This window comes from Pantherophis guttatus, chromosome 2 (assembly GCF_059756535.1).
Source record: "Pantherophis guttatus breed Tessera chromosome 2, ASM5975653v1, whole genome shotgun sequence".
NCBI lineage: Eukaryota > Metazoa > Chordata > Lepidosauria > Squamata > Colubridae > Pantherophis > Pantherophis guttatus.
Window position 1 is genome coordinate 215491040 of NC_142064.1, and position 13889 is coordinate 215504928.

The following is a 13889-nucleotide window of genomic DNA, read 5'->3' on the forward strand; positions in this document are numbered from 1 at the left end:
TCAAATTTCCAGCTATCATGGTGTTCCTTTAGTAATGTGATTACATCTACCCTGGACTTCTTATGCTCATGCTGCATAGTCTATCCCTAGGCTTTGCTATGGTCGTGCTGTGCTGTCTGGCCCCTGGCCTTCCTATGTTCATAACCCACCATGCTGTCCATCCTCCGATCTCTCCCCACTTACATGCAGCCTGCACTGGCCCTCCCTGGATTCAAACATGGCCTGCGCTATACCTCCAGGACCTCTTCCACCGCCGCCACCACTCCTCTGTAGCATCTCCATGCTCCTCACCTTGGATTCCCATTACTTCCCATTTAACAAACCACAGGTGTTGAGCTTACAACAGCAACCAAGACTCTCAGGCTTGTCAATAAGTCATGTGGTTATATAACATCACACTTTTTAGTGATATCAATCTGGTCCCAATTGCCACCATAACCTGAGGATTACCCGTTAATGTAATTTAGTGTGTATGATTAATGTCATACATTATTGTCTGTGGATTTTAATACTGATTCTTATCATTTAGTGTTTTATTTTCACAGTTCTTTATTGAATTTCCATAACTCGGATTTTTTTTTTCATAGAAGTCTAAGCCAATAATTTACTGCCACCATTTCAAAGCTTGCTTCCACTTTCAAAAAACTTACATTTTTAAATCTTGGAAGAAAGAGATGTTCTGGGCTTGAATGTCAAGATAAGGCCGCCAAGAATGTACCACTAAATACAGAGTTTTCTTCCACTCCCAGGCATGTGGCAGAATTCAGCATCTTTCAAAAAGACTGGTTTTGCTTCAATTTTCTATCTTTCTTTGTCCTATAGGCTCATTGCAGTCCTTCAAGGGGCTGCATCCCATGTATTCTGTTTGACCGAGGCTATTTTGTGGATAGTTTCTACAGAAGTATTTGGTTGCATGCCCTGTGAGCAGTAGCAAAGGTAGCTAAATATCAATCTTTGCGGAACATTTTATTTCAATAAAAATGTAAAATGTCTTCATAAGATTATTGTATTATTCAGTACTGAATTTGAGTTGAATTGGTGAGATGAGAGCCCCTGATTATCATGAAAGAGGAAGCCATTTTACAAACATGATGGCTAAGAAAAAAAAAGCTTTTTGGGACTTGAAAGGCAGCATGTGGGATTGGTGGGTGGGAAGATTTCTTGTATGCTATTAGATACAGAAATTCTTGACAGATGATTCTTTGCAGTAAAATTAATTATCTAACCTTTTAGAGTTTACATGGGAATTCTGAGCTAAGAGAGAATTATCCAATTATGCCTAGTATGAAATCTTAACAATTTGATGTGTGAATGGAGTTCAAGATTAAAATTGGAAATGTGAACAGTTATTTTCTAAATTTGAACATGTAGAAAGTAATGGAATGTAGAGGAGTTTACAATAATAAAATGAATTCTTGAATTTAAAAATCACATGTATTCATCCACAAAAATGTAATGTAGATGTATAATTTGGGTCAATAGGCTTAGAGGTTGCCCCAATCTGCCACCATTGCCACTTCCTTCTGTGGTATCTTATGCTCATAATGCCTTTAGATCAGTGGTGTCAAAGTCAAGGCCCCCGGGCTGCATCCAGGCCCCAGGCTTCTTAGATCTGACCCGCGGGTCCGGTCTGGAAATATCAAAGAACCCCAAAATGGGCTGTTTTCAGCCTCCATGGCCTGCTGCAGCACTCGGCCAAACAAAAAGGGGCCACAGGGGGTGGGGGGCTCGCACAATGTAATGAGCAGTTATATGGTAAGATCTACCTTTTGAATGGTATCATCAACCCTTGGCATTTACTGTATACCCTAAAGAAATTCATTATTCTTCATTGCTCCAATGAGTTGTGCATTGGCTGTGAAGTCAGCCAATGCACTCAAAACCCTCAAGAAAGGCTGAGTTAGAAGGACTAACTGAAGCCATGAGGAGGTTTAAAAAAAGTAAAAATTAATTTACTACAGTAATGCCTGACCACCCTCCCACGTGAGGTTTTATTACTTCTCTTAAGGAAAAGAATCTGAAAGTGTTTTATAGGTGAACAATATTTGAAAGTGAAATGTAGCAATTACTATCCCAAATACAAAATCCTCTTTGGAATTTTTAAAAGATTAGTTAAAAAATCCAGGTAAACATTCCTTTCATCTTTACCTGAAAATTTCTCCAAACAGCTCTGTGAGTCAATGGGAGTTCCTGACTTAAAACCATTTGTTTAGTGTCTGTTCACACCCACCATGGCCACGCCCATCCCCGGACACACCCCACCACTCCCCCCCCGGCCCTCCAAAACACAACCCCTGATGTGGCCCTCAATGAAATTGAGCTTGACACCCCTGCTTTAGACCATTGATGAACAACCACTTTATGGCTAGGGAGTATTATTTTAAAAAGTATTTCTGACTCGTAGAGCATGGCCAGTGGTGATATCACCATTGGGGTAAAGCTAAAATTTTAGACCTGTTTTTTTGGGGGGTGGGGGGCATAGGAAGATTCAGAGACGATTCAGTGCCAAATAAGTGTTTTAGGTACAGCAGAGGCTTTAATTGTTACTATACTCAACTGAAAAGGGTTTTTTCCCCTCCGAATAATGACTTTTAATGTTGGAGGAATATATTAATGGAGGCAAATGTATTTTTATGTCTCATTTTCCTTTGGGCATGAGGTGGGTGGTTGCTGTTATTCTGAGTAAGTATCGTGTTAGAAGGAAATAATAAGAATTATGACTCTGATAATTATATTTTGATGCCATTCTTCAACAGCCTGGACTCAGATATCTTGGGGAATGTGAATTACCCAATCCTGGCCTAGAACCCGGCATTTGGGTCTGATACACATGCCAAAAAGCCATCCCAGTTAATTTACTACTGCTGCAGGAGTAATCAGTAATAATCAGAAGAAAAGTTTGACTGCCTCATTCTGGAGAATCCTTATAGAGAGGACTTGGAGCATTTGCAGTTTTCTGGAATGATTGGCCATTTTTGAGAATTCCTCAGAAATCTTCAGCATGCCCTGATGTGTTTGCTAATCCATATGTATGGCCTGAGGTCTCATATGAATGTGTTCTTCAAATGAGGTATTGAACGGTGCAGCTACTTTGTATTGTGATTTTGAAAATTGTAGCTTTTGAACCTGCCGCAATTTACCAGCCTTCCCAAGTATACTGTCAAAGACATAGAGAAGAATTCACAAGTAAACTAGCCATTGCTGTAAGATAACACTTTTTTAGATTAATACAAAATTATTTTTTGTTGGTTGGTTGGTTCTTTGTGCTGCCAATCTCATCCATAGGTGACTCTGAATGATTTACAAACATTAAAACCAGAAACTTTAAATGATAAAATGGTAATAACAGTAATCATAGTTATACCAAAAATTTATCATGAAAAAAAATCATGTAGGAGCAAGGACCAAGAAGACCATGAGTGGAGATGAGATCTTCTCTCAATCTACTAGCCATCTCCAGAGTGATACCACACGTTGGGGCCCCAGGCCTGCTGGCAGAAGTCTTCAGGCCCTTATGAAGGTCAGGAGGGTTGGTGCAGACCTCACCTCAGGAGTTATGATGTTCCAAAGGACAGGAACCATGGCAGAGAAGTCTCTTCTCCTGGACCCCACGTGCCAGAATTCCTTGGCTGACAGGGTCCATAGAATGCGCTCTGTCGGTAAGGGTGGGGCGTGCCAATCCCATTGGGTGAGATGGTTCCTCACATAGCCTATACCCATGCCATACAGGGGTTTAAAGCTAATAATCAGCATCTTGAATTGCACCTGGAAGCAAACTGGCAGCCAATACAGCTTGCAGAACAGCGGTGTAACATGGGCCAGTCTGGGGTGTGTGTGTCTCAAGAAGTGCTCCAGCCGCTGCATTCTGCAACAGTTGTAGCTGCCAAATTTTTTATTTTATTTTATTTTATTTTATTTTATTTTATTTTATTTTATTTTATTTTATTTTATTTTATTTTATTTTATTTTATTTTATTTTATTTTATTTTATTTTATTATTTTATTTTATTTTATAACATTCTCTTCAAGGGTAGCCCCATGTAGAACTCATTGTATTAATTCCAGGGTGAAATGACTTAAGTGATTGAGTGCAGGGACTCCTGATCCAGGAAGGGACACAACTGGCACACAACATGAAGTTCCACAAAGGCTCTCCAGTGGAGAGAGTACTGAGCCTTGCAGCATACCACAGAGGACTGGCTATGGACTGGATCTCTCACATCCTAGTAACACTGATTAGGACCAACTTTGGAAAAAGGAGCCAAACCAGTGCAAAAGTGTGCCTCCAGTCCACTGTAGCTGGCCCAAATGGGTGCCATGGTTGATGGTATTGAAGGGCACTGAGAGATCAAGAAGAGCAAGAATTATTGCACTACTCCTATCTTACTCTCACCAAAGATCATCAACAATTGTGACCAATGCTGTTTCCATCCCATAACAGCCGAATCCTAGATGAAAGCAATACAGGTAATTCATTTCATCCAGGACCCCCTGCCAGGCAACCACTTTTCCTACTACATTCCCTAGGAAGGGAATATGAGAGACTGGATAAAAATTGTCCAGGCAGGTGTGATCCAAGATGCTTTTTTAAGTAGAAGGGAAACAAAGGCTTCCTTAAAAGGCCCCGGGAACATCTCCTACAGTGAGGAATTAATCACTGCTTTAACCATCCTGGCGGTCACCATCTTGGAGGCTTTCACCAACCAGGAGGGACAGGAATCAAGTAGTTGCACTGACAGCATTGAGGGCCCTATACACTTCATGAGGTCCAACCTGATTGAATTGATCCCAGATAACTAGACAATATCCATTCCAGGCATGTCAGATGAATTTGCACCACGTTCTAATTGGGAACGAATCCAAGTGATTCATCAGGTATTGAGCAAATTCCTCTGAACATGAACATCCAAACCCTCCTGACCCAAGAAGGCTTAAGTGATCCAGAACAGGACTGCTGGGCAACATTCTGAGGATGCAATAAAGATGGAGAAATAGTAACATTTTGCCACTCTTACTGCCACAAGATAAGCCTTGATAGCGGCTCTGAGTCATGTCAGGTTGGAGTCATGATTCCATGACCATCACTGCATTTTCCTGCAGTGGTGCTGTAGATGTCTTTTAACCCTTTTCAGAACCCAAAAACTCCTCCCAGTGAATCACTGGGAGGATGAGGAGCAATGGGTCAAGAGAGACAGCACAGGCATAATCCTGTTCAAATCCTCAGCCACCCTCTGGTTTCAGGACATCACCAAGAATTCGGCAGGACCATGCAGCAAGGCCCCTGGGATAGCCCCAATTTCCTCTGAATCCTACTCGGGGCCATCAGTTGGCAGGGACAGACCACACAAATGGGTCTAGCCTCCCTGCAGAGGGGAACAGCGTAAGAGAATCTGAAGGACAGAAGGGTGTGATCTGACCATGACCATGACAGAAGGGTGTGATCTTCCCCCATGACTAGGGGGAAATGGAAACATTCCCCCATCAGGGCATGTTCCCATTGCCCTAACAAGAAGATCATATTTGGTGTGTGGCCGCTGTCCTGGGTCGGACCTGAGATGATCTTGGATAGACCCATGGCTGCCAAGGATAGCCATAATTCCTAAGTGGCTTCCAAGGCCAACTTGCAGAAATATAATTATAAACTTTTACCTGTTGGTAGGATGCAGTGGCATGCTTTAGTAAGTTACAATCGTCCATGAAGCCATATTGTAGTTTGTTTCCCTTTGAACATTGTCAGGTGCAAAGAACCAGGACCATGCATTAAGTTCCAGTTAAGCTGATTTATTTATCAAACTTATACAAAAGAATCTAGTAAAACGTTCAGTACTAAATTGGCATTACAGTAGACAAGAGTTAATGGAATTCAAGAGGGGCTAGATTTGAACTGCTTGTGGGAACATAGTGACTCTAGACTAATTCCTCTCTTGACTGCACCTCCAGACTCTGCCTCTCCCTCTCCTACATGTGTAGAGTAATATGTACTTGCAATACATGATTTATAGTTGAATGTTGTGTATGAATCAGGCTTCTTCAACATATCACAATTAAATCACACCATGGTAAAATGATTTGTGAGCCCATTCAACAACTGCTTGTCATTATCTTCAATAAAACCAAGCTGAAATAGATCACATTTTTAATTAAATTTGAATGTTTGTTACACAATTGGTTCCTATTTGTTATGGTTGAATAATTCTTCTGCCTTGATTGGCTGTAATTCTGGTTCTCATACTTTGGCTTATCCATTTTACGCTGAATGGAGAGGAAAATATAAGGGAATGATGTCTTTGCCATGATTATGATGAAAACAATAAACAATGCACTGGGTCCCAAGCCTGGAAAGGTTGAGTAAAAGCAAAATTCCTGCCTAAGGGCTGTATTTTCTTAATCTATCCACCGTGGATGGCATGAATCTCTTTTTTCCATAGGAATAATGAATTGAATGCCCATGCCAGGAAATGGAGCCAGCATATGGCTCTCTCGGGAACACAGCAAGCCAGAATGACACAAATGAATGATATTTGAAACATATAAAGTGTTTTGCATTCCAAAAGTGGAAATGAGATGGAGAGAAGTGTCAATTACTTGGCAAATTAGTTTTCAGAACATGCCATACAGTAGGCAGCTGTTTTTGGTTGACATCAATCACAGCACGGAAGTAATCTGCCTTACCTCTCAGCCAGGAATTGACATTTCAGAGCATTCTTGTAAGCATCAGGAATCGGCAAAATACTTTCACTATTGCTGCAGATTCTCTTATACATATCAAAAATTCCGGCTTTCTTAGAAATGGATTAATAACAAGTTTTCATAGCTGCATCATCTGAGAGCATTTTCTTCTATTCATCGGTTGTTTTTATTTAAAATAGTAATTACAGGAAAATGAGACAGTTCTAAATCCACATGCTAGAGAAGTACAGCCAAAAATGATGCCATTGCTTGCTTTTGGTCTGTAAAGTACCCAAGTATTTCAGCACAAACCCATCTTCTTTCCCTCCCTTTTTCCTGTTTGCACCTGGCCAACTGTTTATTTCATAAGCTTTAATTTTTGATTGCTATTATTATTGATTGTGTGCACATTTGCAGCTATAATAAATACCAACACAACTTGGGTCTGATAGATATTTGACTAGGGAGGGTATAGTTAGTGTGATTCTTTAATGAAATGCCAAGTGAATATAACTATTGTGAAAATAGTTGGAAATTTTTGGCATGTTCAGTTGGAGGGGTTCGTACATTGCTCTGTGATTTGGTTTTTTCTGTATGATTGATGATCTGAAACACTGTCATGTTTATATGGCATCCTTCTGACCAGATTTTCATACACTTGCTGGGAAAAAGGCAATCGAAGTTGTTTTCAGGCATGCTGCTCATGGTTTTCAGTTAAACTGGATTTACAATCGTATTATGTGAATACATCCTATAGCATGTTTGACAAATTATATTAAAAACAAGCCATGTTTGGGCACAGCATGTAAGTGCAGACGATATGCTATGAGCAAACTAGCCCCTCTGTCTCTACTAATTGCTATAATTATTAGGTAATGCAGCTTGTTTCTAGTTAATACAATTAATCTGTATTTTGTGTAACTGGAATCATAGTTCAATTACAAGCCTGAGTAAAGACTACTGATAATTTTATAGGTTGCTCTTGAAAATGACAGAAATCTTTAGTATTTTATTATTATTATACAATTATAACAGTAAGCATATTTGTAATATCAGAATCTTTATTATTCACACACACATGTTTACTTGGCCTTGTTTGGAAACCTTCTAGGCTAGGGTTTAGGAGCCTCACTATTCAAACATGTCATGTGACTAAGCACAATTCTCACCTTCAGTTAATTTTTAGTGGCCATTAATGATTTGCCTGGGTTTTTTTTTTTTACATACTTCCTTTAATCTTATCTCAGCTTCCTTCAAAACTCTTTACAGTTCATGAAGACATCTTATCTTCCAATCATGTGATGGAGGACCAAGTTATGGCCCTAAGATTCTGTTTCACTTCTGGAGCAGACTTTCTTCTCAGATAGGCATAAATGATTGCTTTTTATTTTTTTAAACCTTGGTGAAAGGCACAGTCATTGTCCTGTCCCCACTAACAGGTCCATTGCATTCATTCTACTCATTCTACTTATTTTCAAGTCGCTCTCCAGGAGTAAGCTGTTAGAGTGGCAACTTTTGAAGTTATTATATATTCGTTGTATTCTTCCAAGCCTCCTACTATGTCCTACATACCAAATTGTCTGGCTGCTCTCCTGTCTCTGAATTTTCCAACTCATAGAGGGTTCTCAGATTTCAGCTGCCCCATTGTTGGCACTGAGGAAATTGCTCTAATAACCCTATACTGTCTGAGTCCAACTAGGTCAAAAAGAAAAATAGTTCAAAATTGTGGGATGTTTATTTTATTGCCTACTGCCCAACATTGTTTCTATACTTCAGTAAAAATAATTTTTTCTCCATACAACAGAGCTTTTAGTTTATTTGAATACAGTGTTCAAACCTCATAAAAGAGACTATATTTTTCATATCAAATAATGTTGCCCAGATATTTTTATAGATATTGAGATGAATAAGTATGTGTATATGTATATGTATATATGTATATGTATATGTATATGTATATGTATATGTATATGTATATGTATATGTATATGTATTTCTCTTTAGCCAGGTTCTTCCTAGTTCAGTGAAATCACAATCCACTAGTTTCTAGGCTTTTTTCAGGCAGCCGGCAAGCACCCTGCTGCCCATTGGGAGACTAAGGAGACTAAGATAGATCTATTTCAGACTTATTAGTCCTCATCAGTTAGCCACACCCTCATCCCATGTATCCTCCCTGTAAAGGTACAGTATTTGTTTTTTTTTCTTTTTGTAGGCCTTTATGTTTATGGTTTATGTAGGAAGAACCTGGCTAAAGAGAAATACATACATACATACATACATACATACATACATACATACATACATACATACATCTGGAATCATATTCATTTGTAATTTTATGAAAAATCAATACCTAAAGATTATATTTCTGATACTTCCCTAGTCTCTGATGTTGTCATCTGCTATTCCTTCAGAAGGGTTCTATTCCTTTAGTCTACTAATGAGTAGGATGGCACATCCATTATCGTCTTGATTTTTCAGTAGTCTACTCAAATGTAGCAGGATAGGTTTGTGCTGTCATTGGCAATCTTAATTACAATGTTTTCAGTCCACCACTGCATCTGATGTGTGAAGCATCATAGCACATGAACAAACTCAAGCATCTCACCTTTTGAAAGGTATTCAATGCTTCCCAAGGCAGTTTATTGCCTCTCTGTCTAGATTACATCAGACAGTTCTGTGGGAGTCTGCTACATAAACAAAATCCATCCCTCTTCTGCACTTTACTTTGTAGATCTCTATGGCTGTGCCTTCCATTCATCTTCATCCTGACAATTTTTATAGTTATGGAAGGATGTGCTCAATAGTCTAGGCCAGGAGTGGGCAAATAGTCTAGGCAAATGGTATATCTATATCTATATCTATTGAAGAGATCTGTAGGATGAAATTTTCATTGCCTCAAATATCAAGGAAATTATTCAGTGCAAAAGTTCAGATTTTATAAGCATCCATTAGAATCCATGCATTGGTTGCTTTTGACACTAGCAAAGAAGCTGATGGACCCGTGTTATATTCCCAAGAAAGTCTTCCTTGACCCTGATCATACTCAGTAAAGTTTTTAAAGAGAGAGAGAGAGAGAGGAGGGGAAAAAAGCTCCAGAGAACAATAATCAACTGAATGCATTTATCGCATAAACCAAACAGGCCTATGAACACCTGCTGCAAGAAAAATACATTCAGACAACTATAGTCTTTTAGGAATATTTACTCAGCAAGATGTCAGGAGGAACACTGACGTTCATTTGTGAGGGCAGTTGATATGCAATTACTTCCAGTGAAATTATCAGTTAGGTTCAGTATGCAGGAATCAAATCATATTTGAAACCTCATTTGTATGAAATGAAATGAAATGATTTTAAGTATGACTAGATTCCAGAGCACCAGGAAGCCTCATGGGACAATGGATATTACAGGATCTCCTGAGAATAATTGTTTAAGCTCTTAAGATATTACTTGTTAGTTGCGAAGTCGTATCCGACCCATCGCAACGCCATGGACAACTTTCCTCCAGGCCTTCCTGTCCTCTACCATCCCCCGGAGACCATTTAAGCTCACACCGGCTGCTTCAGTGACTCCATCCAGCCACCTCATTCTCTGCCGTCCCTTTCTTCTTTTGCCCTCAATCTTTCCCAGCATTAGGCCCTTCTCCAGTGAGTCCTTCCTTCTCATTAACTGGCCAAAGTATTTGAGTTTCATCTTCAAGATCTGGCCTTCTAAAGAGCAGTCAGGGTTGATCTCTTCTAGGACTGACTGGTTTGATCGCCTTGCAGTATTACTTCACCATAAAGAGAGAGGTGATACTGAATCCGAGCTTGACATTATTCCATTTTTCCTTTTCAATTTTTTTTCATTGTGTTTATATACATCTTCAGAGTTCAAGTCAGATTTCCTGCTTTTGGATAAGATGCTAAAGATCTGAACATTTCTGTTCAAGAAGGCATTTCTCCTTATGATGGGTGGCTGTAGAGTTTTTCAGCAACTGTGCATCTGTCTTTACCTGTTGTTACCTACATTTTGCCGTGACCTCTAGTAACTATGTAGAATTATTGTTTCTGTGTAACATGTACCAAAATAATATCAAGAAAGGAACAGACAGGTTACAACCTCCCTTTTATTTATTTTTGTCATTTGTATATATCCTTTAGCCCAGGGGTGTCAAACTGGCGGCCTCCGGGCCAGATGCATCACACGCAGGCAATGCCCACCCCAGCTCTGCAAAGGCAAAAAACGTGACACATGTGACATCATGTGACATAATCGAGTTTGACACCCTGCTTTAGCTTATGAGGCACTCAGTTTGACAGGAATTGTGGGTGAAGGTTGCCCAATTTATTCTTGCTAAACATTCCTCAAAGAGTTTTCAATTTAATGCAGTCATAAATTATATGCCTTATAAACTGTCTAGAATAGTCCAAGTTGAGACAGGCAGAAAATACTCTTAATTAATAAATAAATAAATAAATAAATAAATAAATAAATAAATAAATAAATAAATAAATAAATAAATAAAATCCAAATATTACCTCCAGCAGTCATAGAGAGCCATTTGTTCTTATTCTATCATTCATTTCTTGGATCTTTGAAAATGAAAGTTATATTTTCCTAAGGTCCTTACCTTAATTCCCCCCTAAAAGTCTTTGTTGCTTGGAATGTATGTGCACAATCTTTTTAATAATCACTTTCAAGGCTTTTCTGAAGACAAATGTTTTAATGAAGGCCTAATTTATATTGTCCCTCATAATTCTCTTGTTTCTGCCAAATTCAAACTTAAACTCTGTGTGTGTGTGTGTGTGTGTGTGTGTATCTGTGTCTGTCTGTCTGCAGATAAGAGCAGTCTGTGTTCTATCTTTGGAAGAGCACTTACCGTACTGCTGGCTCTGCTCTCTGAGGAGAAATGGATGGCTATTGTGATAAAACTACTTTGATTGTATTTTGCTTGTCCTGGAAGGGGTAGTAAGCAGTAGTTTGTTATCTAACAGGCTCTGTACTTATCATGAGAAATCCTTGGTGGAAGGGGGTGTTCTGGGGAAAAAAACCAGATTTAATGAGAGCGTAGCAAAAGAGTATTAAAAGAGACCAGTCTTATATTAGGCTTATTACCGGCATATGCTTTTAAGAAATGTCTATCCATTGTGAAAATTAAGATAAAACAGAGAATAAATATCACAATTAAGTCAGCATTAGCCATGTCCTGATTCATCCTGTACTTTTACATGTTTATTTCTGTAACTCCACAAGAAAATGAATATACCCTGCTACCAGTTGCAGATAAGAAAATGTTACAGTACAACCTTACTGTAACATTTTCTTAATTCAATATTTACATTTTGTTTCACTCTGCTTTAGAATATTTCAGTAGCAATTCATACAGATAACTATTAACTTATTTGTGTTTACTTGGTTTTGTTGTCTCTCTATTCTTGCTATGAATACATATGATTAGAAGCCCAATACAGAACCTATAACATATTACAAAATAGGCAAATAGCATTGGATTTGTCTCTAGAACTTAACTGATAATATAAAAATCTCAGAGTATCTTCTTTGTATCCTCCGCTTAAAAAGAAAAAACTCCCATTCATTGATGTGAATATGCTGGGAGGTTTCATTTTCTGGTTGTTTTTTTTTTTTTAATGAATGGTTTCTGTTAAAGGGAAAATTCCTCATAATTCATGATTTTAGCAATGCCAGACCTAAAGAAACAGGGAAGTAAAGATTGTTATTGTCCAAACTGCTAATAATCTTGAAATGAATATGAATAACCACCAAAATATGACTGAATGTTAATGTAGTGATCATATACAAAGAATGTGAATGTGTGTGTGTGTGTGTCTTTTTTTTTTTTTGTTTTTGTTTAAGCTGAAGTGAAAAATCTTGGGATTCATACCACCGTTTATTTAAATGGTATAAAAAAGAACTTCCGTGATTCTGTTAGCAGAAACACAAATATTTGTTGTTGTAAATAGGAAGCTGCAATTCCTTATCCTTGTAAATTTATATTAAGAGTCATATTCAAAAACTCTGGTCCTTGTATAACTACCAAGAAATAATATTGTCCCTTGTGCTTTCTTTTGACAGGTTCTTGACCAGTATGAAAGAGAAGGCTTTAATTTCCTAGCAAAGGTTTTTAATTCTTCCCATTCGTTCTTAGAAGATCTTACAGGTCTGACTTTGTTGCATCAGGAGACCCAAGCTGCTGAGGTAAGGTTTCTTCAAACAAAAGAAAATAAGAGTAAGATTTATAATAACAAGTTATTGCTGTTCAGCTTCATTAATTAGTAACAAATGGGTGGAGGTTTTTTTTACTGATTATTTTCACATAATTTGCATGAATCAGATTCATGCAGCAGTTAGAACTCACTTTCCCTTAAAACTCCATCAGATTATTAAACCATATATCCACCGCCCACAGTGGATTCAGTTCACTATTATTTTAAAGTTACATAGTAAACAGTTTCTATTTAATTCTACATATACGGAGTCATCTATCTATGATGTCATTAGGAGTTGAAAACAACTTGATGGCAAATATTCAATGAGTCAATCAATATGGGAGTGAATATAAGGTATGACTGAAGGAAAAATTTGCTGGTGCTATTATTATGGTAAAATGTGGCATTTTAATTATTAACTACTATCAAAATAATTGTTATAGGATAAAAAAGAAATTTATTTTTGTTTTCAGTTTTGCAAATGCTAATTTATTTTAAGAACTGACAATATATTATCTATCCTATTTAAATGTATTAGCCACCAAACTCCAATAGACTCTATATTACAAGTTTGTAACTCCAGAAATTGAACTATATTGTGTCTTCATAATTTACCTATTGTCCATTCATCTGTAGCCATCAGTGTACGTAGTGCAATGTTGTTGTCAAGCTTCCAGAGAATATTGATGGAGGCATATATTTTTTTTGCAGAGAAAACACAAAATTTTCATTTTTTCATCTCAAAAGCATCATGTTATCTTTGTTTGTGTGCACTGCCCCGCGCCCCATGCATTCCCATGTATTCCAAGTGCACAATGTAAGTAATAACTCAGCTAGCGTGGCACACTCTGTGTTTCCTTTACATAATCAAGGTGCATCCTAAATGCATTAACTTTGTAACAGCTGTCTGTGTAAGGGAAAAAAATCATGTTATTTAGTTGTGTTGCCCTTATTAACAAAATGAATAATTGATAGATCAAATATATTGATTTTATGAGGTTATTAAATA

At 37.9% G+C, this 13889-nt stretch overlaps 1 protein-coding gene across 1 annotated transcript in view; it reads left to right on the forward strand.

The window, feature by feature from the left end:
* The window catches only part of ATG7 (autophagy related 7), a 94783-nt gene that overhangs the window by 41504 nt on the left and 39390 nt on the right, over nt 1–13889 (forward strand). The window contains exon 17 of the mRNA XM_034438287.3: nt 12747–12869. Within this exon, the coding sequence (XP_034294178.2) occupies nt 12747–12869 (123 nt within the window). The remainder of the gene's footprint in view (nt 1–12746; nt 12870–13889) is intronic.